The sequence below is a fragment of the Cadophora gregata genome, assembly GCF_030347475.1.
Source record: "Cadophora gregata isolate MNR1 chromosome Unknown scaffold_1, whole genome shotgun sequence".
In the NCBI taxonomy this organism is placed as follows: Eukaryota; Fungi; Ascomycota; class Leotiomycetes; order Helotiales; family Ploettnerulaceae; genus Cadophora; species Cadophora gregata.
Genome location: NW_026695924.1, coordinates 1375161 through 1401428, shown reverse-complemented (window position 1 = coordinate 1401428; position 26268 = coordinate 1375161). Strand labels below are relative to the sequence as shown.

General features: G+C 48.4%; 12 protein-coding genes across 12 annotated transcripts; 5 read left to right on the top strand and 7 right to left on the bottom strand.

Moving 5' to 3' along the window:
• Positions 1 to 1170: 1170 nt before the first annotated feature.
• ONS95_000457 (uncharacterized protein) lies at positions 1171 to 2542 on the bottom strand (the record flags this gene model as incomplete). The annotated part of the gene is made up of 1 exon (XM_058493608.1): positions 1171 to 2542. Exon 1 carries the CDS (start codon positions 2332 to 2334, stop codon positions 1171 to 1173), a length of 1164 nt encoding a protein of 387 aa, XP_058363808.1. The 5' UTR covers positions 2335 to 2542.
• A 250-nt stretch (positions 2543 to 2792) lies between these two features.
• Positions 2793 to 4967, bottom strand: ONS95_000456 (uncharacterized protein; the record flags this gene model as incomplete). The annotated part of the gene is made up of 4 exons (XM_058493607.1): positions 2793 to 3752; positions 3808 to 3883; positions 3937 to 4775; positions 4845 to 4967. The coding sequence occupies 4 exons, from the start codon at positions 4965 to 4967 to the stop codon at positions 2793 to 2795; spliced, it is 1998 nt and encodes a 665-aa protein (XP_058363807.1).
• A 978-nt stretch (positions 4968 to 5945) lies between these two features.
• ONS95_000455 (uncharacterized protein) lies at positions 5946 to 6338 on the bottom strand (the record flags this gene model as incomplete). The annotated part of the gene is made up of 1 exon (XM_058493606.1): positions 5946 to 6338. The coding sequence occupies one exon, from the start codon at positions 6336 to 6338 to the stop codon at positions 5946 to 5948; it is 393 nt and encodes a 130-aa protein (XP_058363806.1).
• A 441-nt stretch (positions 6339 to 6779) lies between these two features.
• ONS95_000454 (uncharacterized protein) lies at positions 6780 to 7655 on the top strand. The gene is made up of 2 exons (XM_058493605.1): positions 6780 to 7132; positions 7302 to 7655. Exons 1-2 carry the CDS (start codon positions 6880 to 6882, stop codon positions 7370 to 7372), a joined length of 324 nt encoding a protein of 107 aa, XP_058363805.1. The 5' UTR covers positions 6780 to 6879; the 3' UTR covers positions 7373 to 7655.
• Positions 7656 to 7980: 325 nt separating this feature from the next.
• ONS95_000453 (uncharacterized protein) lies at positions 7981 to 12246 on the bottom strand (the record flags this gene model as incomplete). The annotated part of the gene is made up of 3 exons (XM_058493604.1): positions 7981 to 9329; positions 9382 to 12060; positions 12123 to 12246. 3 exons carry the CDS (start codon positions 12244 to 12246, stop codon positions 7981 to 7983), a joined length of 4152 nt encoding a protein of 1383 aa, XP_058363804.1.
• Positions 12247 to 12726: 480 nt separating this feature from the next.
• ONS95_000452 (uncharacterized protein) lies at positions 12727 to 14881 on the bottom strand. The gene has a single exon (XM_058493603.1). The coding sequence runs from the start codon at positions 14446 to 14448 to the stop codon at positions 13030 to 13032; it is 1419 nt and encodes a 472-aa protein (XP_058363803.1). The 5' UTR covers positions 14449 to 14881; the 3' UTR covers positions 12727 to 13029.
• Positions 14882 to 14910: 29 nt separating this feature from the next.
• Positions 14911 to 15605, top strand: SMD2 (mRNA splicing protein; the record flags this gene model as incomplete). The annotated part of the gene is made up of 4 exons (XM_058493602.1): positions 14911 to 14930; positions 14978 to 15010; positions 15113 to 15370; positions 15563 to 15605. 4 exons carry the CDS (start codon positions 14911 to 14913, stop codon positions 15603 to 15605), a joined length of 354 nt encoding a protein of 117 aa, XP_058363802.1.
• Positions 15606 to 16080: 475 nt separating this feature from the next.
• On the bottom strand, positions 16081 to 17910 carry ONS95_000450 (uncharacterized protein; the record flags this gene model as incomplete). The annotated part of the gene is made up of 2 exons (XM_058493601.1): positions 16081 to 16580; positions 16635 to 17910. 2 exons carry the CDS (start codon positions 17908 to 17910, stop codon positions 16081 to 16083), a joined length of 1776 nt encoding a protein of 591 aa, XP_058363801.1.
• Positions 17911 to 18389: 479 nt separating this feature from the next.
• Positions 18390 to 19406, top strand: CSL4 (exosome 3'->5 exonuclease subunit ski4 (Csl4)). The gene is made up of 2 exons (XM_058493600.1): positions 18390 to 18893; positions 18943 to 19406. Exons 1-2 carry the CDS (start codon positions 18414 to 18416, stop codon positions 19111 to 19113), a joined length of 651 nt encoding a protein of 216 aa, XP_058363800.1. The 5' UTR covers positions 18390 to 18413; the 3' UTR covers positions 19114 to 19406.
• A 435-nt stretch (positions 19407 to 19841) lies between these two features.
• On the top strand, positions 19842 to 21122 carry ONS95_000448 (uncharacterized protein; the record flags this gene model as incomplete). Its single annotated transcript, XM_058493599.1, has 1 exon — positions 19842 to 21122. The coding sequence occupies one exon, from the start codon at positions 19842 to 19844 to the stop codon at positions 21120 to 21122; it is 1281 nt and encodes a 426-aa protein (XP_058363799.1).
• Positions 21123 to 22103: 981 nt separating this feature from the next.
• ONS95_000447 (uncharacterized protein) lies at positions 22104 to 23671 on the top strand (the record flags this gene model as incomplete). Its single annotated transcript, XM_058493598.1, has 1 exon — positions 22104 to 23671. The coding sequence occupies exon 1, from the start codon at positions 22160 to 22162 to the stop codon at positions 23669 to 23671; it is 1512 nt and encodes a 503-aa protein (XP_058363798.1). The 5' UTR covers positions 22104 to 22159.
• A 155-nt stretch (positions 23672 to 23826) lies between these two features.
• ONS95_000446 (uncharacterized protein) lies at positions 23827 to 26056 on the bottom strand (the record flags this gene model as incomplete). Its single annotated transcript, XM_058493597.1, has 2 exons — positions 23827 to 25800; positions 25859 to 26056. The coding sequence occupies 2 exons, from the start codon at positions 26054 to 26056 to the stop codon at positions 23827 to 23829; spliced, it is 2172 nt and encodes a 723-aa protein (XP_058363797.1).
• Positions 26057 to 26268: the final 212 nt, after the last annotated feature.

Below are 26268 nucleotides of genomic sequence, written 5' to 3'. Positions count from 1 at the left end.
ACTGAAGGACTTTTAATCTACCCGAAAAAAAAACAGCTTTAAAGATTATCCAAAATATTAGCAAAGATGTGCTTCGCTGAAACTTGAGAGACTTGAGAAACTTGAGAGCCCATGAGCTGTACCCATTGTGCCTGGGTGACTGGACTTAGCGACCTGGATGTCTGTCTCAACCAGCTGACCTTAGAGAATTCTCCAATGAATGTTCAAGTATTGTTTCCTGTTAGAGGATCTCTAAAAATTGCACTAGGCAAATGCGAGTGCTTAGACTCGTTTGCACGCTAGCGTAAAATTCCGTCTTCCTGAGTGACCACCGCGCTCTCGATTGCTCACTGTCGCTAGCACAGTCAAGCTAGCATGTCTTCCTTTGACGCACTACTTCTGTTTCTAAATGGTGCATCAAACACTGCATGCCTCTTTACTTAATATAATGACATCTAAAGTACCTTCGCAAGATCCCTTTGGTGACGCAGAACTGTTCAGTACAATCAATGGCAAGACAACCTTTGGAGTTGACTTGGAATCCAAACTTTCGACAATTCCCGATGCTGGTCGTGGCATCTTTGTCAAAGAGAACGTTAAAGCAGGAGACATGATTATGTTAATGGAACAGCCATTGCTGTGCATTGTAAGTACTCCTTCATTGTCATTTTTGCAGCTTCAGTCACGGATTCGTTCAGTGGCGGCAGGAGGCTCTTCCAATGACAGCAACCTCGCAAGAGCCTACAATATTGAAACACAGCGCATCTAGACCAAAGATACAAAGAAAAAGAAATACAGCGACTATCTGAGATTCCTAGCGAAAATTTGTGATAATTGCCACGCAACGCGGCGCGACGATGGTCGTTCAGGAACAATGAACGAAGAGAAGGTGCAATTGATGCCTTGCGAGAAATGCCAGGTTGTTTACTACTGTAACGAAATATCTCATTCTCTCTCTCTCTTACAGATCAGCTCAAGATGGGGCCTGTAGCAAGACTAACCAGTTTATGAATATACAGAAATGCAAGCAAGAAGCAGTATCTCATCACCACTCTAAAGACGAATGCAAAATAAACTTCACCGAAATACCTCATCACTTTTAATAAATTCAACTCTTTCGAAATGATAAGACTGAATTCACCCCAATCATATTATGCATACATACAACACTGGCTCTCAAGATAGAATTACCTATCCATTCCATCTTCCCAAGGCGTCCATATCAAGTGTAACACCAATAGGCACATGATCACTCCCTCCTCTCTCCAAAACACTCTCCCAAATATCCGCTCCCACCAACCCACCCCTCTCCACAAGACCCCTACTCACAATCCCCAAGTCCACTCTATCACAACTCCCCCCCCACTCCTCAGCCCTCTCTCCATGATACGAATACCCCCGCCTCTCCCCATGTACCTCTCTCCACGAGTCAACCCCTCGCATCCCATCTTCACACTCAAAGAACTTCTCATTAAAGTCTTTTCTGTTATGGAAATGTTCAGCACCAAGCCTGATACCAGGATATCCATCGTTAGGTGAGCGTGCGACATTCATGTCGCCAACCAGCACTATATGCCATCCCTTTCTCTCATACCTTTTAACTTCTTCAAGCATGAGAGAATGAAATTTTCGCTTCATATCATGTCTTGTTCCTTTCAAGACGCCAGTCTCACTATCTTTCCACGCATTCATCGTCCCGTTCGGCCAATACCCATTAATAATCACCAATTTCCAGTGCTCGAAATCCGTAGCTAGAACTCGACCTTCCTGATCCCACATCACCCCTTTCGTCTTAATATGTCCATAGCTCAAGTCCTGTAAATCATCTCGCACAAGCGTACACACTCCATAGACTTTCCCTCCCCAACCTCTCGCATTATACTTGTCCCTCGGCAACTCGAAATACGCTTTGTATCTTGGCCCCTCACCCTGATTCGCCGCTTTTTCAACCGCTCTTCGAGTAATCTCGTCTTTTGGTGCGATCTTGACTTCTTGGAGACAGAGCAGGGCTGGAAGTTCATGGCGTTCTAGGAAGGTACGAAGCGGTGACTTGCTAGATGTTTTGCCCTTCGAATCGGAATCTGACTGATGGGCTTGGTGTGAAGAAGGGGCGAAGATTGATTTGATGGACTTCTGTATTGGTGGGAGTAGGTGCGATATACCGTTTATATTCCAGCTGATGATATGTAGCTCCTTTGTAAAACGCGTTGGATTTGACACATGGGATCTTGAGAATGTATTTGAAGTGACGGTGGCAGAATCTGGTTGGAGTTTGCGACGGAGTGGTGGTGGACTTATGCTCCGATCTTTTACACGCCTTCGCTTCTTGCCAGAAACCAGATCTGAGTGTGGCATGCTGGCTCTGGATCAATGTTTTCGCTGGAGGTGCTTTTTTTGAGGATGGATTTCGATGACGTCGATGAGGCTGGAGGCGAGCCGAGGAACAAACGAGCTATTTGTTTGGTTCTGTATTTTCATTCCCCCTAACTTTCGACTATATTTATAGCAATTATATGTTGATACCCAGAAAGCAGAGAAGCATTAGAGTTGTGTTTGGCATCTCATATCTTGTCACATTTAAGAAATCATATTGTGTCATGAAAATATGGGAAGCAAATTCTATTCCCTTCCTTTTTAATGCTGGAATCGTAAAGCTCTACCATCGAGATGAGAGCGGGAAGTAAAACGATACAACTGTGTTATCTTGAAAAGATGACTACCGCAAACAAATATGTCATTTTGACTCATTATTGCACTTCATCGTCATGAACTAACTCATCAAACTTTCGAACATTCCCATTCTTCAATATGCTCTATTGCTCAAGCAACTTCTTGTTCTCTCCAGCCATGACCCATTCCGCACTAGGAGACGGAAGGCTAGTGACTGATCCATGCCTCTGTGCCTTCATCTTATGCCGCTCTAATCTTGCCTTTTCTGTTGCCTCCAACTCCTTTGCCAACACTTCACGTTTCCATTCTCCTTCCAATTCTTCCTGCTCATCTTTACCTTTCATGAAAAGTGCCGAAGACTCACACATACCAACACCAGGATGGATGCAAATTTCTTGCATCTGTGTCTCGACTTTAGAGGTCTCAAAACTTCCTGGGACATTGACAGTCGGCTCGGGAAAGGTAGCGACAGCTTTGGCCGTGATGTTAGGGAAGAGAGTGAAGATCTTGGGACAGGTTAATGACAAGACTGTGCGATCATTCGACTCATAGTCCGGATCAAAAAGTGCAGAACTCCATTCGGATCGGAAGGAGTGATCGAGATCCAATGAAGCTTGGATGTCTAAGAACTCATCATTTTGGACAGAGTCCCAGAGTGAAATCGCCGCCTTTGCCAAGTTGCGTAGAGCGTCTTCGAGTTTTGCATGTTGTGCCTGGGGTATCAAGAGGGAAAGTACAGGCTTTACGGACTCGAGAAAAGCGTCAGTACGTGAAGAAGGGGCAGCTGATACTGCCTGAAGTTGATTTGATGATCGAAGACCCCGAAGAGCGAGAGATCTGAGGACAGCAGCAGCTCGCCTGTTGCCTCCAAAATGTTCGAGACCGAGGGCAGCTTCTTCGAGAAGATTGGTAGCGTTTTTTCTTTCGGCCTGGAAAGTGCTGTCTGATGAAAATGGCCTGAATATAAGGGTACTAAGAGTGGAAGAGAGGATGCGCTCTGTGTGAGCAGTTCGAAGTAATTTTGAGTCCGAGCTGTCGGAGATTGGGACTATGGCAAAGCAGGAATCTATGTCTTTCAGCTTCCCATGGATTGATGCCCAGTCCTGTTCGTTAGAGCATCAGCAGGAGGACAGCTTATTGAGGATGGTGAGATCATACGTTTGGATTCAAACCTTGGCAGAACTTTGTGGAAATAACATGGATCTGTTTAGCGATGTCGCCAAATCTCTTCTGGCTGTGCGCAGTCAGTCTTTACATTTGCCATACGCGAAGAGGAGTTTTGCTTACAAAAAATCTGGAGGGTTGCTGACCAGTCCAAACTCCTCCTTCATCATCTGTAGCTCTTTATGACTTCTTATCGCTTCTTCCTTGGACATCTTCCTCAACTGTTCCATGTCTTCAAACTTTTCCTTCTCAAGTGCCAGTGTCTTGACATAGGAATCTTCCTGATTCTTGAGATCCTTAACCTGGTTTGAAAGACGCTTGTTCTCAGCCTCGAGGTCAGTCAATTTCTTTTTATTGTCTGCCTCACGTTGCTTCAGGTCTTTCTCAAGCTTGGCTTGGCGCTCTGTGAAGTTTTTCTCAAGGTTGGCAGTGTCTTTCTTCAACTTTGATTCTGCCTGTTTTGTGATCCGCTCCTCGAGTTCTCGTGCTCTGCTCTCGTCCTTCTGCTTGGATCGAAGGAAATCGCTCTTCATCTGCTCAAACTTCTCCTTCTCTTCATCGAGATGCGCTTTGTCATCCTCCAGAGCAACCTCTTTGTCTTCACTTCTCTTCAACATAACATCAAGAGCGGTGTTACATTGTTGGATTTCAGCGTCTTTATCTCTGCAGAGTGCTTTCAATTCATCAACCCTCTCCCGATTCTCAGTTGCCTCTAGAACATCATTCGCACATTGTCGGTAGAGCTCATCAACAGAAGCTATAGCATTCTGTGCTGAGCGCGTCGCACGAAGGAAATCTCCGATGACAGAGTGGACTTCGTTATTGTCTGCACGTTCTGGAGCATTATGAGGTGTGTTTCCGTTTCTTTTGATCTTGTAGCGACCTGCTGAACCTTGGCTACTGCCCGCTGGGCTGTCGCCGTCGCTTCCATTCTTTGGCTGTGGCATGTTGAAGAAAGATCTCTGTGCCATATGTCAACTGAGATCCACGCTTTGGTTGTAGTTTTAGTTTTGTATCTGTGGACGTCTTACCTTTGTCTCCTTTGAATTCTTAGCTAGACTCAGCCGTCTGGTGAGCGAGCCAAGAGTTGATTCAAATCTAGTGATTTCACGATTCTTCTCGACCGAAAACCTGTGATTTGGAAGCCCTCCCATGAAATGATGTTCTGCCGAATGGAATGATCGAGACGACGAGAGAATTGACGTGGAAGGACTTTGCCATGGGCCTTGCTCTATATCATCAAGCCTACTCGGCCTCCCTTTCACTGCTCTGCATGCCTCCCTCTGCTTCCGAATATCCTAGTCCCGCTCCCACGGCCCACGGCATCACAGCGACCTCAAAAACGTTTCTATCACATCGAGGCTTCCACCCCACTCGAGGAATATATGCACATACCCACACCGATCAAATTCTCTTGTTCCAACATTGACTCTGCATCATCCCATCAGACACCAAGCAGACTCACTAACTTTTCAACCGAATCAGTGACGAGACTTCATCCCACATCTAAGGGACGCCGCATTCATTATCCGGTCCAGTGGTCTGAGGGACTTGACAAATATCCGCCTCGCATGCGATGTAACAATGGCATAGTCCAGTTGTGGGGGACGGGATATGCGGGGGACTAGATTTAGGAAAGTGAGGCTTTATCTTCTCATGCTTTGGGCCAATTGAGGGCTGGGATTTCGTTTGCATCTTCTCCTTCTCGCTTATTGGGCTACGGCGAAGTCGAGCTCGAGACCTGGTATTGGTCAACTCTTTGAGCTTTCTCTGTAAAATTCAAGTTCAGCATTGTCGGATAACAGTGAGATGCGAGACTGGGGAGTGTGCATAATATCGAAAAGCAGGCAAAATTGACGATCGTGATGGGGACGAGCCAACCACAAGGGTGGCATGACAGTAATTGCAATAGCACAGAAGTTCAGGACTTTTACTTTCCCATTTCCATCCCGTCCAAAAACGCCTCGCTATGTCCTGATATGTACAATGTAGAGACAATGATTGAGCCTAAGATCGTATCGCACGCAACTAAAATCCACTCTTCATGAGCAACCTGGAACCAATCAATGAATACCCGCCTCGCTTCAAACAGTCTCACTCACAAACCGCACTTTTCGCATCCTGTTCTCTCCTCACTCCATCTCCTCATCCAACTTCACGCCTCCATCCTCACTCTCATCACCTGACGCAACCTCTGCTTTAGCGGGTACTGTCTTCTTCTCACTGACAGCTGCACCGCTCTCCTTCAACATGCTTTTGACCTTTCTCGCTGCCTTTCGACGTTCATTTCGTGCTGCGTTCTTGGCGATCTTGTTGGGTGCTGCTTTGACCGTTGGTTGTTGTATCTTTGGCTTTGGTTGCGGCTTGCGAGCGTCACGGAAGGCGGCTTCTTGGGACTTCATTTTTAGATGAAAGTTTAGGCTTGAGATTCTGAAGGGGGTGTTAGTATCGTATTCCCCGTTCTGAAGATATAGGTGATTGGAATTGGAAGACTGGACCTCTGAGATTGAGACTAAGTAGGTCATAAGTCCCTAAAAGAAGTAGAGCCGCACCATTGAAGTGGAAAATACTTACTGGCTTGAAGTACTCTTGTGACTTGATGTATCTCAAAATGGGGCTGGAATGAAGTTGCGTTGTGAAGTTCTCGATGACGGCCACTTGAGGGTGTAAATTTCTGATATCAGAATTTTAGTGGCTCGCCAGAACAAACTTACAAGTAGGTTGAGTGTTCTACCGTAGGTAGCTTACAGTGTCAATTAGATGTCGAATAGTACATATTCATATTTCATGAAGGACGACAAATAATCAAATAGCCCCATTTGGTCTAACAGAAGTATATAATTCTGCAGAATTTGAGATTGAACGTGATCAGCGTCCACGTGATGACACTCCCCCACCAACTCACCTGAGCACGCGTCGACGCGTTTTCGTGTCAAGAAACTCGGCCAGCAACCGCACATCCATCTTCTAGACAATCAGTCGCATCCACCCACAACAATAACCTTACGACGTCTTCCTCCACCTCCTTTTCTCGAAGTCCTCCACACACAGCACGATCCCAGAACAATGGCAGAATCCATCTCCACGCCGCGCATAACCTCGCAATACCTCGACTCCTTCACCAATCGCACCATCCGCATCGTCGGCAAAGTAACACAGCTGCGCGGCGAGCAAGCTACGATCGATAGCGATGGCCCAGTAACAGCACATCTGAATCGCGATGCGCATCTGACGGTTGGACATGCGGTGGAAATCGTGGGCAAGGTGAATCAGGATTTGAGTGTTAAGGTGTTGATGGCTGTTGACATGGGGAGGGAGTGTGAGTTTACCTTTCTGTTCTCTCCTTTGGGTAGCAATCTGTGGTGGTGGACTAGAGTTCGTTTGATTTCTGGGATTGGACCAGGATTTGCAGATGTGCAATTTGTGACGGAGAGACGACGTTCTAAGTATTTGGTAAAGCTTGTGCTGATATGAGTTACTCTTTCTAGTTGACTTCGGTGTCTATAAAGCCGTAGTTGATGCTACTCACCGGTATAAGGAGATTTTCTACTCCACATAGGGAACAGGACTTTGGACGGACGGCAGGGTTGGAAGTTCACGATTACGGTTACTTGGTTGAGATGTTACCAATAAGGAATGGCATGATATGATATGTTATGACTGATAGGACGGGCGGAGGAAAGGTGGATGGATTGATGATATCAACGACAACATGGGACGGAACAACATGAACTACGGTGAACCATGCGGGTGGGCAGTGGAGGCCGCGTCCTGAGGAAAGACTTCGAGGGGTGAGACGAGTATTAATTGGTAAAACAGCTATGAGTTTAATTCAAAGTAACATCTTGTCACGCAAGTTCCCTTACAATCTGGCACAAGTGAAACTCAAACATTATATTCATGGTATCATGATTCTGTAGTCTCGTTTCCGATACATAAACGAGCTCTCATCTCCCTAGCTATCTAGCCTTGTAGCGACGCACACAGCCCGAGCTCAAAATGCATGCTCCCCAAATGCTGATCAATGCTCCATGACCCAATGCAATGACCCGTGTCTCTGTATCCAGACAATCGTACCCTGAACACCAGCGCTGTGCAAAAACATACAAAGAAACGAACAAGATATCGACCCAACATAGATATGAAAATGCTTCAGTTTGCAATGCTTCATTCAGCATTCTTCTCCGTAACCTCCTTCTCCTTCGCTGGTAGCTTTGTCGGAGAATTTGCTGGCTCGTCCTTGATCTTGACTTCTTCATTCGCCGCGACCTTCTCGGAGGCAAATTTACCGAAATCACTCCAGTCAAGATTGTTCATATTTTGCATGGTCGTAATCGGATCTTCGTAAATCTGGTAATTTCCCATTCTGGGCGGCGAACTTGGCATTGGGACATCAGTGGAGAAGAAGTCTTCCAGGCTGAAATTCAAATCCCCATGACTGTGCCCATCACCAAGCTGAGGTAGCTCAGGCAGATTGCCGAAGTCAAGCTCCATACCATCAGCATCCCGGATGGGCGAGGTTTGGTTATTGGCCTCAGACATCATTTGGTTCAATGTGGCGGTGAAAGGTGACTCGAATACACCATGATCGTGTCGTGGTGACAACAGCCGCCGAAGCGCTGATGCAGGAGTTCGTGAGGGAGTTGGTGCGAATGTGAGGAGTTGGCTTGGAGACTTCGCAGATCGATTCGATCTAGCTGACCGAGCTGATCTTGTCACACTTCGAGTGATGGGCCGATGGCTAGGTGTCGGACGAGTGGGGGTCTTGAATGGATTTTGGGTCGGGGAGTTCCGGACTGGTGTCGATGGTCGCTGAATTTCACCGCTTTTAGAAATCTCCGCCTCGAAAAGCTGCAGGAACTCTGCATCCACATCATCTTCCCCAATCGCAGGCGGGTGGTTCTCCTTGTTTTGGCCTTCGATTTCGATTATGCTCTCCTTCGGCGACCGGAATTCCGTGGCAATCTGGACGACATTCGTAACGACTTCTCCGAGCACCTTGGGAGAGGTGTCTTTTCTAGGTGACGGAAAGAGTAGTCGTCGGGTTGAGCCCATATCCTCTTGCTCCTCCAGCTCAATCGGACTGTGCTGCGTACCGGCCCATCTAGCAGGACTGGACTGAATCGCCCGTCTCAAAGCCGCGGAAGCGGCATCAGACGTCATGGCATTCAGACGTTTCTTGGGCTGAGCACTGGTTGATCGCTGTCGCTGAGATTGTTCGGTGGATGCAGATGCCTGCTGCATCGCAGATATGTCACCCGGCGAAATGACCTCTGGAGGAGCGGGCGCTTCAGACATTGGAAAGTTGGCTTCAGAAGCAGGGAAGTTAGCATCTGATTGTGGAAAATTAGCCTCAGAAGTCGGTGGCATGGGATTCAATTCAGGCAGCTTTCTTGGCTTAGCCATGCGTTGAGTTGTTCGCTTCTTCTCTCCTCGAGGTCTCTCTAGTGGTCCATTATTATCCCATTTGTCCTCAGGGCGTTGGGTTTTGTATTTAGACATCCAGATGCCACAAGCTACAGTTATTAGTTCCAAAATACTCAAAACATCACACATGACATAACTTACGATTGCACAAGAGGAACTCATCATAGTCCTTTTGGTCTTCCTTCGGACCAAGAAACTTCTTGATGAGTTTGTGAGAAGTAGGCTTTCCATCAGCGTCACGAGTCAAAACGATGATCGTAGTGACAGCACCTGGATCGTCAGAGTATTCGTAATACCCTGGTACACCAGGCAGATCTTGAGACCAAGCTTTGCGCCAGGTCGGAGTGTCAATTGCCCCACAGTTGGCGCAATAAGGAGGCATCTCTCCGTTAGCAATGGCAAGTTCAAGCTTGTGCTTGATTGAAGCTTTCTTTGCCGTCATTGTCCGACCGTAAGATTGAGGTGGACGACTGTAATTCATTCCGGGAGGTTGCGTCATCTGCATTTGTCCATGCATATACATAGGTGGCATAGGAGCCTCAGAAGCTGCATGAGGTGCCTCCGACCATGTTTGAGATCGCTGCAAGCTGGAAGGGGGGAGAACCGGGTCACTGGCCGGAACTTGGGGAAGAGTGAGAGAACCCATAGAAGCTGTTCGTACTTTCATTCCAGATCTAGATGTTGGTCTTGAATGAGGAGCCGTAGTAGGGGCAGGCGGAGGTAGAGATGATGGCTCCTGCGAAGGGGCAGGAGATGGAGCTTGTGCAGTAGGCTGTGAGAATGAAGGAGTGGGTGTTGGAATACTAGCTGGCACATTTGGTGGACCAGAATTCGAAGACGGGCTTGGAACACTGACTGGAGGTTGTGACAATCTGTTTTGACTTGGCTGTCTGCTTTGACTTGGCTGTCGTATCTCGAGAGGAGGCTGGGATTGGGGATGCTGTTGAGACTGCTCCTCAAGTTGAGGGGGATGTATTTGGGGGGACTTGGGGCCAAGGGAAGACTTCTGGGACTGAAATTGCGTAGGTGTGATGTCCGATTGGCTCATGGTCCTCCGAAGTGGAGGTCGTTTATTGTTCTTCAGTGGAGGGAGAATTTGGCCATCTTCAGACATCACGCTTCCAGCACGGTTGATCGCTGCTCTAGCCCTAGCCTCGACCTGTGTTGGCAATTCAATAATCGGCATTCTGCTAGGCAACAGTTCTGGTGGACCCGGAATTTGAATGATGAAATCCCAGTCGCTTCCCTGATCGGGGGGGGATTGGGCTTGTCCAGCAGCTGGTCGAGGTCCGAATTGTTGATGTGAATTAAGATTACCAGCTTCATTGTTTGGAACCATTGAGTCATCGTCCTCTCCAAAGAGATCTTCCAGTGATCCACTCATGAATCCCGAATCTGTTCTAGGCATCTGCGGTAGCACAGGGCTGGAAGGACATGGCGGACTTGAGCGAATGACAGATGGTGGTCTGGTTCTCATGACTGGAGGCGAGGAGCCAATCTCAGGAGGCGTATCTGCAGGGCTAAAGTTTCGTTCGGGGGAAGGGTGGGCCGATTCGATGGAAGTTCTGACTTGGTCTTCTGGCTTCTGTAGTGGTGGGTAGGGAGATACGTGTTGCGGAGGCAGCTGGGGTAGTTCGGTCAAGGAGTCACGTCGAAGAGAGCTCGGAGGAGCCTGGTCTCGGTGCATATGCTGGTTTGGAAGATGAGGAACAGGTGTGGGTGCTCTAGGCCCATCCTGAAGATGATTTGATTCGGGGCCCCCCGCACCTGGGTAAGCAGCAATAGGTCGAAATAGACGCAGTGATCCTGAGGTCCCAGCAGCTACACGTAGAGAGTCTGGCGTCATTCCCAAGGTCGCATTACCATTCCAGTCGGTCTTTGTAACCTTAGCACGTTTCTTTGCAGTTGGTCCATCATCTCCATCGGTACCCTCCTCATAACCAGAAGTGTTGCCTCCTACAGAAGCAGCAGTTGCCCTGGGCTTGCGAGCTCTAGGTCTTTTGACAGACACCCGTGATGAAGGCCGTGAGGTCTTCTTAGCCTTCTCTGCCGCGGCGGGCGTAGCCCTGTTCTCATTCCCGGAATGCTCTGCATTCATGTTCAAGTTGCTCTGGTGGAAAGACGATTGGTTACTGTATGAGCCCTGATTAACTTGACTGGATTGATTGAACATGTCCTGCATCGGTGGCTGTTGGAGATGTGGGTTCAATAACTGATTCATAACCTCCATACTCATTCCATCTCGGAGGTTGTTATTCATCGTCGGTGCTGGAGAGAGTTTCTTTGCCATTTGTCCAAGGTTCGGATTTGATTGCATGAAGGAATTCCATTCGTTGGTGTCAAAACCAGTTGGTAAACCTTTGCTCATCTCTCTGTACTTCTCCATAGTATTGACATACTCTCCTTGCAGCATCGTAGGAACTGGCACAAGTCTCAGCTTGACCTCTAGAGTCTCCTTCACACCATTCGTGAAGATCCCCAGAATATTTTTGCAGACCCTGCCTGTAATAAGTTGTCTAGATTGATTCGCAGGGGCGTCTGGTGTTGGGGAAGCTGTAGAGAGCGCTCTTGATAGCATTCCTTGTCCGACAAGAGGGTTGTCGTATTCGGAGTAGTCGTAAGCATAGACGGTGTAATCCTGACCAAGTCTGGCAACGAGTTCGGGGCTGCACTGCACAATGGCGTCTATACATGTCTTTAGCTCAATAACTCCAATCGATGTCGCCTCGTCCATGGCAACGGTTTGTATTTGAAGGACGTGGGGCCATCGGGCCAGGCAATTGGTCTTGTTCTGGTCATCGAAGGTGTAGAGGACTTTGACTGTGCAGTAAAAACACCATCAGTATTTGCCTCTTCCTGCATTTACAACTTGCCACACTCACGTCTCATGGGTCTGATTGACACTCCATCTTCGATCTCTGTATTATTTGGGGCGGTTGGAGGTGTCTGTGCCTGTGAAGCTTGCCATGGAGCAAAACCCGGCGGCTGCCCAGTCGGTGTAGACATCGCGAAGGCTGGGTCCTCGCAATGCCCAGGCTGGAAGGTTTCTGGGGTCTAACTGTTCCAGATTTATGTTTATCGTAGTCGAAGACGCATGGAGAAGGTATGAAGTGGTCAAAATATATCGTATCAAGGAACAATTGCGGTGGCTAGGACCATACTCGCGTCAATCTCGCGAGGTATCCACGCGTGAAAGGATGTACCAAGACCAGAGGTGAAAATTAATAAATTCCTTTTTCAAACGTGATGTCATCAATATGGATACACACTCTATTCGGCCGTAAAATATGAAGTGATTTGGAATTGTGGAAGAGTATGGATGTGGTGTCGTGGTGTTAGGTTGTTCTTGTTGATTGAAGCTTTGATGAACCAATCGACGCGGGTCGAGCTTTCAGCGCTTGTACAACTCTAAGTGATGACAAAGCTTGCCTGAGGCTGCAATTCAAGATCAGGCCGCCACAAGTTATCTCAGGGCCAAATGAAATGCAACACACCAACTGGGAAAAAACATTTTGGTTTACGAGCGGGGTAAGGCTCCCTTTTATAACTTTCCCAAAAGAAGTTCTCGGATATACCACACCTGATTAATGACTCAAGCTCCACATAAGGCTCCTAGGCACCCCTTTCATGTCACATGATACTAAACAACATTTCGTCTCAACACTGTCTGATTTTGTTGTTCGCGACCGTCATCTATCAACAGTTGCCGCTTCATCCAGTATACCTTACATCCCGCACACAGATATCATACAAGACTGACACAATCGCCTCTATTTCCAAGCTTCCTTTTCAAGCCTCTCCAGCATTAGCGAGCCAGACAGCCTTATTGTTTGCATCAAGTTCTGTTTTTCTCAGCAGCACTTCCTCCACAATCTCCTTTACACCTTGCTTCCCCTTCCTTGCTTTGACAAACTGATTGACGATAGCTTTCCTTGAGGCCAGTGTCTTCCTTACAACCTCTTCGACTTCAGCATCCTGAGGAAGGCCTAATTCCCTGTGAGGGTATTCACGAAAGTCGCGAGCATTCAACAAGCCTATCGGTTCTGCACCCTCGACCTCGAAGAATGGCTCCGCAATGTTGTCCTCAGGCTTCACGTCCTCAAGCGATGCAGGCTGCCACACTGGCTTGTTGTCTTTCCGGATAAGTAGAGCACTCACACCCTCGGTGAAATCTGGGTGGCGCATAAATTTCCCTGCCATTTGGTGTTCTCGGCGGAAGGTTTCGATGATGGACCACCTGCGCCCGAGCTGCATTTGCCGAAGTGTGACATATACACTGGTAGGCGACCGCTGCTGAATGGTGGCGAGCGTCTTCTCGGCCCACTCCTTCATCTCTCCTTTTTGCTCGGCTTGAAGCGCAGCAATGATGTCAGGAACACTGGTCTTAGTGAAGACTCGATCGATCGCATCCCTCAGCTTTCCTTGAATAAGCATCGGCTCGTCGTATGGCAGACCAGTGCAGAATTCCTCTATGGTTGAATCAATTAACGCAATTCGTTCTCTCATGCCGTCGTAGTCCTTGAACCTGAGTTCGGCCAATCGACGTTCTAGAGCATGTAAAGATGTCGAGTGGATGTAGTGTGTGGCAATTCCAGCATAGAAAGCATTAACGCCCGTTAACCTCTCACTCGTAAGAGCAAGGTATATTCCCACACCACCTGGCATACGAGGTAAGAAGAACGAAGCTCCAACATCCGGGAAGAATCCAATCGTCGTCTCTGGCATAGCGAATACTGTCCTCTCAGTAGCTATCCTGAACGGTGCGTGTATGCTCAGCCCAACTCCTCCACCCATCGTAATGCCATCCATAAATGCCACATAGGGCTTCGAGTATGTCGCAATAAGGTGATCCAGCTTATATTCTAGGGCGAAGTAATCCGTCGACCGCTGCTGTCCATCTTCTCCTTTCATGTTCTCTTCTGCAAGATGCTTCACATCTCCACCAGCACAGAAAGCTTTCGGCCCAGACCCTTTAATGACAACTACATTTGCCATATCCGACTTCGCCCATTCCTGCAGTCGGGGTACGATCTTCCTAATCATCGATCCATTGAGAGAGTGCAGAGCTTTCGGCCTGTTAAGCTCAATTGTCCGCACGCCGAAGAGAGTATCGAAAAGAACATCTTCCGGCTGGTCCCCCGGCAATTCCTTGATGACCTCTATAGCTTGCGTTTCCGGCTGTTCTTGCCGTGATGGAAAAGTTGACATCTGCTACTCATTAACGCTCAATCTCAACAAGTCCCTCATCGCATCCTAACCTGTGCTCTTCCCGCAAATGCAGGATTCGTAATCTTCGCTCGCAGAGGCATAATGATCCGTGTCGAAGCAGAGCTACAGCATGCCGCCGTCCCAGCTCCTCTAGTAAAAGACCTCGCAAACATCAAGAAAGGAAAATCGACAAGTCCAAACGGAGAATAAAGAGGCACAAAAGATAGTGTACAAACTAAAGGAATGCGGAGTCGGTACAAGCTACATGCAGCAATCAATTCGACCTCGGGTTTACTTTTCCAGCTCGGCTTTGCACCTCTCCATTCATCCACCAGAATTAAAGTTCCCGCGCTAAGCCCAATCCGCTACAAGCGCAATTTTGAATTTCGAGCTTCCAACGACAGCAGAATCGCGAGGCAGCGCAAGCCTCCAAACCGTCTTATCGCAACGGAACCACACAACATGGCGGACGCAAAGATTCAGTGAGTTTGTTACCTGGTTTTACGATACAAAGCTAATCAAAACCCAGAGAACTGCTCGCCAAGCCGCGTCAAGAACTCACGTACGTCCCTCTCCTCCGCGCATCAACAATCCCACCCCTCCCTCATCCAATCACGTCCACATACCCATACTCAACCAAGTACTAACCCCTCTCTTCCTACAGCGAGTTCGAAATCGCACAACTCGAAGAACATGAATTCACCTCCGGTCCGCTCTCGATCCTCCAAACTGCCGTACGCTCGCACACCCAAGTCCTCATCTCGTGCCGCAACAACCGCAAGCTGCTGGCGCGTGTTAAGGCATTTGATAGGCATTGCAATATGGTGCTCGAGAATGTAAAGGAGATGTGGACGGAGACGCCGAGGAACAGTAGTGGGAAGAAAGGGAGACCGGTTAACAAGGATAGGTTTATTAGTAAGATGTGAGTATGGTCCTGTGGTTCTTGGGACTCTGTATGTGGGGGTTTTGGAGTTAAGGACAAAATATTGGACTTTGACATGGTTATTGGGACGTTGTGTGGATAATTGGGCACGAGAGGAGAACGGCTGACGGTCATGGGAGGGTTGAGACGGGCGACGCGAGAAGAATCCATGCTAACAATGTGATGTCACAGGTTCTTGAGAGGCGATTCCGTAATCCTCGTTCTTCTCAGTTGAGCGTTCTTCACTATTTCACTTCTTTACGACTGGATGGGCTGGCGGCTGGGTGTATGGACGGATCAGGACTCTTTTTCAGCAAGGCAGGCAGGAATGCAATCAAGCGGTGAGCATGAAATGGCGTCGAAAAGTGGTGGCTGAATGTGCCAAAAAGGAATGGACTAGACTAGCCTGCCTTGAATTTTGCTTGGATGACGGTATGGAAATGGTAGGGTTTTCGTGGTAGACGTGAGAATTGTCTACACCAAGAACTAAGATTCGCAGAATGAGCAACTTGGACAACATCAAGCATCATCCGATTTTATCCTACAGCCTTGCTTGAAGTGATTATGTGCGTGGAAATACTGCCAAGCAGCAACTGGTGCGTGAAGTTCTGGAACAAGGACAAGAAGCTGCAAGGAGGATATATTGTACGCATGCAGCCCGCACCAAACTTAACCAGCTTACTTCCATTACACTAACCCATTGATCCCCATCAAACCATCTCATAACCCTCCTCACCACCCTTAATGCCCGCAAGCCCAAGGAAGAACTCACTCAAGCCCCAAGCTCCCGGATCAGGAACCTGCTCGAAACCCGATCCACCAATATACACAGTACGTCCAAGACTAGCCTTCATACCCTTGGTACCCTCCGCACCCTTCCTTGAAGCCTCGGCTGCCTTCTTCAGATCCCCAGACGAAGCAAGTGTCTCAATGAACGGATGCAGTGCATCGACGAGGGTCCTGTCACCCGGTTGAGCCGGGGTGTATGTCCCAAGGGACTTCGAGGCGTCTTGCAGGGCTGTAGCCCAGACTTTTTCGTTGGCGGTGCCGGAGCCTTGTTGTCGGAGGGCGTGGACGAGAGAGTTGAGGAAGATGGCATAGAGGGCTCCTGAAGTGCCGTCCATGTTTGTCTCGACGACTTGGACAATTTTTGAGAGGTCTAGAACGGGATCGCCAGATAGTTTGTTGCTGGAGATTAGCTTCAGGACGGCTGACGTATGTTAGTAAATCATGTTTTCTTGATGGAAGGAATTATTTTGCTTACCTTCCGCACCACGCTTCAATCCAATGCCACAATCGCCATCTCCAACGACAGTATCGTATTTCGTTACATCAGGCTCAGCGGAAATCAATCTGTTAAGACCTGCAGTGAGAGTTGTCTTCGTCGTCTCCGGATCGAGCCTGAGTCCACTAGGCTTGGATTCTTCCGCTTTAGCATCAGCACCTTCTCTTGTCTGTGTCGACTTCGCTTCCCAAGTTTCCTTTCGGATAGGCGCCGTCCATCCCGCAGCTTCGCAAGGAGCATCAAGCAATTGAAGCATGCTTGGTCCGCCAATATCTGTGTTGACAACATTCAAGATAGATATACTGAACCCCAGACCATTCAGACTCGTCATGTAAGTTCCGGCTAGGATACGAACAGGTTTGATGTTGTATGACTTCTCTAATTGACCAACAACTTCAGCAGTAATGCCTCCCAACTCGAGCACACTGACACTTCCGAGGTTGTTGATCAGTAAAACGATCTCGTTAGAATTGACATTGAGGAACGCCCGGTCCTTATCTTTTGAGTCCAACATCTGCGCCAGCATCCTCTTGACCAGTTCAGGAAGATCGACTTTAGCTCTCTCGCTTCCAGCTTCATTGTGGATTCCCATTCCAATCTCAACTTCTTCGGCTGCCAAATTCTCCTTCGAGTTGGGGTCTGGAGCTGCTCTTCCGGGCACATGGACATGATCCAAGCTAGCTCCAACACTGACGAGATTGTCCGAAGTCAACTTCGCGACTTTGTAGACATCCTCCAGACTTGCACCTCTCGCAGCCAGAGCACCAGAGATCTTGTGGACAAGAACCGTGCCAGCAATACCTCGCCTGCCGACCTTTCCAGCAGCAGCTCGTCCAACACCGACATCATCTCCAACGACCAACATCTTTACGTTCAATCCTGCAGCTTTGGCCTTTTCAACTCCCATTCCAAAGTTAAGGACATCTCCCGTGTAGTTCATAACCGTAACCAAGATGCCTTTCTCTCCATCTACTCTTGACATAATAGCTTTCCTAATCTGCTCTGCACTGGGCGACGCAAAGATCGTGCCCGCAACACCAGCAGATAGCAGTCCCTCTCCAACGAAGCCTCCAAAACTTGGCTCATGGCCACTGCCTCCACCTGAAATTATAGAAACCTGTGGAGCATGGCCGGGACGACGATATATGATTTTGTTTTCAGCATCGAGGGCAATAGAAGGATTCGTGAGTGTAAGAGCGTGGAGAGCTGTGTTCACTAGGTGAGTTGGATCGTTGATGAAGTGCTTGGCAGACATGATTGCGATAAGAGGGCGATTGGAGTAGGGACAGAAGTTCGATCTCTGTTGATGCCGTAAGTACGAGAGCGAGACGCAACTCGGTGCTTGTGAGGGCACAAGCCTGGCAATTTATAGTCAGCCCATAGCTCCGGACCTTTCCTCCCCTCTTCTTGTGGCCTGTACAGGTGCTCCTCTTCGAGAGCGGGGCACTCGCGGGGTACAGCTTTCAATTGGGTTTACTGGTACTGGTATCGTCCAAAGCCATGACATGGGCCGGGGAGGACTGGATTCGGACAAACAGTTCAGGCGAGTGAGGGACGGAGGTCCAGTGAGAGATCCATTACTGTTCCAATGAGGGGTAAGGTTTTCGGTGGGGATCTGGTCGTCGGGTGCATTGCATCGATGGGGCTTGTGAGCTTGGGCTGCCGTGGCTGACAGCCCCACTCGGCTTACCTGCCGAAAATGTATTTTCTAACCTCAATTCAATACTCCAGCAAACAACACCCAGCCTGATATTCGTCATGGCCCAAACAATGTCCATCGCCGTACCTGGGCAGCTCCTAGGTCCAACGAGCGAGTATCTCCCAGGCCCAGGAATACACGTCCACAACTCCAACCTCTACGCCTCAATTCTGGGTCCCATCTCGAAGACTGCCCCTCCAAAGCCAACAGGTCCCCAAAAGCGCCTGACAAAGATTACACCCGCGGCACCTGTAGCTCTCCCAACACTTTCGATTGAGAGGAATATATCTGCGGCCGCTGGAGAGGGAGCAAAGAAAGGCAAGGCGGAGATCTTACCAGAGGTCAACAGCACAGTGCTCTGCAGAGTCACCAGGATTGCGCCGAGACAAGCTACGGTTGCGATATTGGTTGTTGGAGAGACGGTTTTAGATGGAGAGTGGCAGGGAGTAATCCGGGTGCAGGATGTTAGGGCGACGGAGAAGGACAAGGCCAAGATCTTTGAGAGTTTTAGACCTGGAGATATCGTCAGAGCTATCGTGGTATGTTGACTTGCTTGCATGCTCTAAATATAAGCTAACTTGGTATCAGATCTCGTTAGGTGATCAATCGAACTATTACCTCTCGACGGCGACGAACAATCTAGGTGTCATTATGGCTACGAGTGAGGCTGGTAATGCAATGTATCCGGTGAGCTGGAAGGAATACAAGGATCCCGAGACTGGTGCAAGTGAGAGCAGGAAAGTTGCCAAACCATTTTGAAAGAGCATTCACGGTCTGAGTTTCTGCGCAAAGCATAGCAACTGGAGTTAGGGAGTTTTCGACAGGAATACCATTGCCGTGTGCTGCATCAGCAGTATATATACACCAGAGTCAATAGATGCATGACTGTAAGGAAGAAGTCAATCAGCTGATGGAATTACTGCAATATCAATAGATAAAACAGTGTCCTTTCATGTGTCAATATACCCGGCTGTCTATGGCTACCACCTCGAGGATTATGTGTTAGTTTGTGTGCTTCGCGACATGATCAATCTCTTTTTCCTTCGCTTGCCAAGACCATTATCTACTTCTCTGTCGTGCCTGAGAGATCTGTACTCATTTGTGCTTCGTGCTTGAGCTTCCAATACTCAAAAAGGAACTTTGAGAAGCAGACTATTTTCAAATGATCATGCAATAATGAGGCTTATCTGTACTACTTTTAGTATAAGGATCTTCAGATTTCCCAGAAAGTAAGATGCCTTGCAATTCAAACCTTTTGAACACCTAGACAATATGTCTAGTATCGTCGCATTGTCCTTGGTAGGACTTCAGGGCGCTGTCAACAAACTCGCTTCCACAACAGGTTTAGTGCTTGGCATTCAGTCGCTTCTGAAGCGATGACGCTTGTATCATTGACAACGACAACAACTTCTCTTGTACCCCGTCCTCGCTGCAAACCATGATCAAGAAATGAGCATGCCCCTCGAGTCTCTCAGCTTCTCACACAGATGTCCCAACCCGGCCTCAAAACAGCTTACACTACCCTCCTCACCCGCCAACGCCTCACCCCAAATCCCAGCCAATTCTCCTTGGTAACCCGCCTCAACACCCTCCAAAATGACTTGTACAAGCACCATCTTTCAAAACAAAATTCAACTTCAAATTCATATGACCAAATCCCCATTAAAGGTCTTTACATTTACGGCTCAGTCGGCACCGGCAAATCCCGCATCGCCGATCTTTTCGCCTCAACCCTCCCGCCATGCATCACCCACAGACGCATGCACTTCTACGAATTCATGATGGACATCCACTCTCGTCTCCACACCGCACGCTCTTCTCCCACTTTTTCTGGTGATCCTCTACTGCAAATCGGACGTGATGTCCGGTCTGAAAGCCAAGTTTTATGTTTTGACGAGTTTCAAGTCACGGATATAGCCGATGCATTGATTTTGAAGAGACTATTTGGCGCGATTTGGGAGGCTGGTGGTGTGATGGTTAGCACGAGTAACCGGCCTCCGGAGGATCTGTATGAGAAGGGACTAAATAGAGACTTGTTTTTGCCGTTTGTGGGGGAGTTGAGGAAGAATTGTGAAGTTTGGGAAGTGGAGGGACGGGAGGACTATAGGATGAGTGGTGGGAGTGAGGGGCGAGTGGATGTTTTCTTCACTTCTCAGAAAGACTTTGAAGCGAGTTTAAACGAGGCAATTGGAGATATGGAATTGCGAGCGAAGGTTATTCCGGTCATGATGAGTAGGAAACTGACGGTCAGGGCTACGAAGTCGAGTGACTTGAAAGGCTTGGTAGTGAGCAGCACTTTTGAGGATCTATGTGAGAACTTCTTGGGGTCAGCAGATTACTATGCGCTGTGTAAGACAACGAACGTATTGTACCTCACAGGTCTCCGGAAATTCGCTTCTGATGAGCTCGATTTTGTCCGACGCTTCATTACGCTCGTAGATCTGGCTTACGAGACTAAGACTAGGATAATATGTCTGTCAAGCGCACCACTATTTGAAATATTCTCGAACATCGTACCGAAGAAATTGTTGGTTGAGGGACAGCTGAAAGAAGAGTTGGGTCGACAGATGTCAGTGAAAGGAGAGGGGGGCAGTAGCAGTAGCATGATGAGCACTTTCATTGGAGATATGGAATGGTCTGCTACGGGCTTAAGAGAAGCTTCGTTAGCAACTGGTGGAGCCGGCGAGACAGACGTGGGCTTTGCGGTTGGCCGAGCCGTGTCGAGACTTTATGAGATGGGATCGGGAGGCTATGGTGTTTCTGATTGAAGAAAACCTTCATAGAAATCGGTATATTTAGAGACCCCGCTTCACAGCAAGGGTGTATTACTCAGGTCTATCCATGCAGTCAAATCTCAACCCGAAATAAGCAATTCAGACGTTTAAGCTATTAGACTTTCAATTTCCAGACCCATTGATATACCTGTAATTCTCCACCGAAAATATTCAGGGGATACCCATAGACAGAACATATTCTATTTAAGCTGAAAATATCATGCTGCCACCGTTATGTCTCATGAAAATAAATTTGATTCCAAGAGCAAGTGCATTGTGAGAAACCCATACACAGACGCCGCTCTTCCCACAAAGAAGTCAGATTTCATCCAGTGCGTCACATTCAATGGCCCTTTACACCATACCAAGGTCTTAATGCCATATAGATTATTGTGTTAGACATCTGGAAAAGTGGGGTGGCGCTATACTGCCTAGTCCTGTCGCGAGGCCAAGTCAGGCACATCTCCTTTCTCAGAAATGCTCACAAGATTCTGCCAGTGCGCACAAATATGTAATTAACTGAAGTCTGAACATATTTCAAACAATGATAAGCATCTAGTATATCAATCGTTTCGCCAAAGATCTAATCCCAAACAATATTTTCTGCGAATCGGTGGGGAGCACTTCTCGCTTAGAAAAGGTGGGGGTATAAACATCTAAACCAGTGGTATTTTTGAAGGGGAAGGGAACTCTATGGCTTCAGAATAAAACATTATGATGCATTGTCTCATCATTACGAGAAATTTCCATCAACTGCCTTGCTGGGTTTCTATCTTGGAGCATTTGCTGAATTTATCGCGCTGGTGTCAAGTTCGCTACCTTAACTTTGGCCTAAATACGGTACCAAACTTGCCTATCGTCAGTTCAAAACCAGACCAGTATTGGTCACATCCCGCCAGTCCAAAATGAAATACACAAGTTATAACTTCAGAAATTCATTTTCAACCCACGTTCTGTTCTTACTCAAATTCCATATCCATTTATACCATTTATTCTCACCAAACTGTACATAGCATTTCGACTAAGCAACCATGGCCCCGTCAATCAGTACCTTGCCCAAGCGAGCACTCAATCTCTTCAAGAGGCCAAAATCTTCGGAGGCCAAGGATAAAAGATCATCGTCTCCATTATCTAAGCCACAAAGCCAATCATCATCAGAAGAGGGAAGAAACATCGCATCAGTCCAGGTGTCAATACAATCCAGTCCAACAAGTTCCCTCGCTTCAAATCCTCAGCAATCGGAGAAGGAGAAACGACAAGGAAAAACCAAGACAAAAGCCAATAACATATCAGCAATACCAGAGGATCACCAAAGTCGAGACGATGCTCCTCAGCCTTTTGAAGAAGCAACTTCTAGCGAGGAAAAGCCAATCTCGCTCATAGGCATGATAAGCGAGCTGTTTCCCAGCGTCCCAGATACAGAGCCAATTATCCTCCCACACGCCGGCTCAGAGCACACACATACATGCATCTTCCTACACGACTGGAACTCACACGGCAGTGACTTGGCCATAGACTTTCTCACAAACAACAAATCCCGCACAAACCAAACCCTGACCGACATTTTCCCGACTATGCGCTTCGTCTTCCCAACTGCTCGTCTCGCTTATTCGGATAGACGAATAGAAGAATTCGTACACAGTCCTCAAGCTGGAGTACTGCAAGGACGGGAAGTCATTCCTCAATGGTTCGATCACTACGATCTCGAAAATCCAATTTCAGAGGATGAGAAAAAGATTGATCTTGCTAGACTGGAAGACACTATCTGTGATATCGTGGAGATCATACTCAACGAAGCCAGCATCGTCGGATTGAAGAATATAGTTCTCGGCGGTATTGGCCCAGGCGCTGCGATTGCATTGTTGACGTTGCTGGCTGGTGCGCAGGATGTAGGAGCTTTTGTTGGTTGGGGAGGTTGGTTACCATTTCAAAAGGAGATTGCGAATGTTGCAGGGAAGTGCTTTGATAATAGGTTGAAAATTTCAAGGCAAGTGGAGGATATTCTGCGGATGAACGGGAGCGACGATGAGGATGAGAAGGATGGAATCGAGAAAGCAAAAGGGGAAGATGGTGGCAAGGAGTGGGTGCATGATGTTTGGAATGAGTCGTTCATGGCGAAGGAAAAGTCGCACAAGCCTCTTGCGATGACACCGATATTGCTTTGCCATACAGACGACGATGAGGTGGTGCCTTATCGGAGAGGGAGAGACATGAGTCGGACGTTGAACTCTCTAGGGTTTCAAGGACAATGGAACAAGTACAAAGGGGGGTTTGGAGGTGACGAGGGAGGATGCGTTGATGATATGGCAGATTTTTTGGAGGCAATGCTGACTATTCAAGGAAGAAGTTCAGTGTGGTACGACGATGAGGCTGATGAGTTAGAGGCAAGTGGTTTGCCTAGCAATTGGGAAAAGATATTAGAGGAGCAAAGGAAGCGAAGGGAGCAGATGGCGCGTGAACAGAAACGGAGCGAAAGACGCAAAATGAGGAAGGAGGATAAGAGGGACGAGAAAGAATCAAGAGAAGGAATCAAAAGAAGTTGACTAAGTCATACACCCATACGGGTTTCGCTATTTCAAGCTAAAGATAATGCGTGGGATACAATGTTTTTTCGTCTAGTAGACCAACTCCGTGATTGTGAGTACTGATCAAGCAGCAATATCGCATATCTGAACATATCGTACACACCCAGCGGACTTTACTCCCGCCTGGAAGACTCTCGTCTGCTACCACGACTGCGGCTACGGTCACTTCGCTTCCTATCTCGATCCCTTTCCCTGCTTCTAGATCGGTCTCGTCTCCTGTCCCGATCCCTATCACGACTTCGACTTCTATCCCTTCGCTCTCGCTTCGTGTAGGGGCTTCGACTTCTGGATCTAGCCCTCGTCCTATCCCTATCTCTGTCTCTATCACGACGACGGCTTCTGCTTCTTGATCGACTTCGTCTACGAGTCTTCTCGTCCTCCCTCGGTCGACGGGAATCTCTATCCTTGTCACGTTCTCTGTCCCGACTACGACTTCTCTCTCGCTTCGCAGTACTCTCACGACGCGTGCTTCTACTTCCTGCACCAGGGACATAACGATCAATGTTGACAGGACTTGTAGATCTCTCGATGCGGCTTCCACGTCTACCAACTGGTGACCTGGACCTACTTCTAGCACGGGAACTTCGATCGCGGTCTCTTTCACGAGAGCCGTCTCTCTTTCGGGCTGAAACAGGGCTAGCAACTCGATTGTCATCAGTGCGTCTTGATGGGGAACCATCTTCTCTCTTAGAGCGATCGGACCATCCGGGAACTGGTAGGCCATTCTTCCGGGCTTCTTCCTGGGCTATCTTGTATGCCTTGGCCTGTTCTTCACGCTTCTTGGCTTCAGCAACTTTCCATTTCTCCAGGTCTGAATCTCTTGGGGGAGGGCTAGCAGGTCTTACTCGGTCACGGCTTCGGTCACGATCGCGCTTCTCACGGTTCCGGCTATCATTTCGGTAGCTGCGGCGTCTGTCAGGTGAGTAACTTCGGTCTCTGGAACGTCTCCGTCTATCCTCTCGACTATCTCGACGGCGAGGCCGGGAATCCCTGTCTCTACTATCATGGCGTCGTCGACTCCGACTCCGGCTAGATCTCCTGGATCCTCGGTCACGGCTCCGGCTCCTCCTTCTATCGTCGGATCTGTCATGAGGTAGGTGTGGCGTCTTGAATGCATCCGCTTTCGGTCCAGTCGGGGGTGCTATTGACTTCTTGACATCGGATTTAACTGGCGAGTCTCGAGAGATAGGGTTGATAGCAGAGGCTGGTGTAGCTTTCTTTGGGGGCGGTGCCAGACTTTCGTCGATATCGACTTCCAGTTGATGCCTCGAACGTTGTGACAATCTTTTGCCTTCCTTCAAGAGGTCATTCAGCGCTTCTTGCTCAAGACGATCAATCTCCTCTTTCGACAACTCTGGGTTAGCGGATGATTCCTTGACCTCCCTGGTCGAATCTCGACGAACAAGAGGTTCGTCGTGTCGCTTGTATCGATCGTCTCGGTCTCGATCTCTATCTCGTCCACGATCCCTATCTCTGTCCCTGTCTCTGTCCCTGTCCCTGTCCCTGTCCCGATCCCGATCTCTATCTCTGTCCCTATCCCGCTCGCGTTCACGTTCGCGTTCACGTTCGCGATCACGCTCTCGTTCCCTCTCCTTTTCTTCTTCCCTTTCTCTCTCAGCCTTACGCCGGGCTTCTCTCTCTGCCCGCCTCCTCTCCTGTTCAGCCTCCTCTCTCTTCTCTTGCTCCTTTCTCTTAGCCCTTTCCTCTCTCCGCTTCTCGTCGATGATAGCCAGCTCCTTCGCCCGAGCCTCCTGTCTGACCTTCTCCCTAGCGTCTCTTCTGTTCGCTGCATCCTCAGCATACTGCTCATCAGTCTTGCCACCCCTGGCATGCTCTGCAGCAGCCACTTCCTCGCCAACATCTTCTCTTCTTAGCGCTCTGATTCCCGTTTCAATGTCCTCAATATGTGCATCGATCAAAGTATCGATTCGTGCTTCTGCGGTTTGGTAGACACCTGCTCGATCAACTGCACCCTCAATCAAAGCTGCTGCTTTGCCGCGCTCTAATTTAAGAAGTTGGGATGGGTTCTTTTCGATTTCGTCTTCAGCGACCTGAAGTAAAGATTCCGTGAACTCTTTCTCAAATTCCTGTGAACACATTGTGTTAGCAGCCACCGGACCAGTTCAAAGCTAGATAGCAACCCACTGTTTTTTCCAGATCTTCCCAAACCTGCTTACGCAAGGAATCGTAGCCTCCCTTCTTCTTAAACTTGTGTGCAAGCTCATCAATCGAAAGTCGCGTCGCAGAAGATAGAGGTATGTCTGAAGTCTTGAGCTTCTTCCTCACTGGTCCCGCACTGCTACTCGCCGCAGCATCTTTGCTGTAGGCCATCGCGGTTGCCATCGCCTAATACTAGATCGAGGATCTTGCGATTGGATTCATGTCGTGGAGTTAAGGTCCAATGGATCGCGTTGGTGTTCTGGTTGCAATAGAAGTCAAGCAAGGGTCGCGCTGGTCACGTGGAGATACCCCTGCATTTGCTTGCCTTAGCGGCTCTATTCGGGAGCTTCATCTCAACCTCACGATTGGATGCGAGTACGCAATTGAGCAGACAG

Excerpts from the sequence above, each read along its gene's own strand:
- ONS95_000454 (XM_058493605.1), top strand. The coding sequence starts at position 6,880 with ATGGCAGAATCCATCTCCACGCCGCGCATAACCTCGCAATACCTCGAC. Across the intron at positions 7,133-7,301 it reads TGTTGACATGGGGAGGGAGT|TTGACTTCGGTGTCTATAAA; the intron begins GTGAGTTTACCT and ends TACTCTTTCTAG.
- ONS95_000452 (XM_058493603.1), bottom strand. The coding sequence starts at position 14,448 with ATGTCAACTTTTCCATCACGGCAAGAACAGCCGGAAACGCAAGCTATA.
- CSL4 (XM_058493600.1), top strand. The coding sequence starts at position 18,414 with ATGGCCCAAACAATGTCCATCGCCGTACCTGGGCAGCTCCTAGGTCCA. Across the intron at positions 18,894-18,942 it reads ATATCGTCAGAGCTATCGTG|ATCTCGTTAGGTGATCAATC; the intron begins GTATGTTGACTT and ends ACTTGGTATCAG.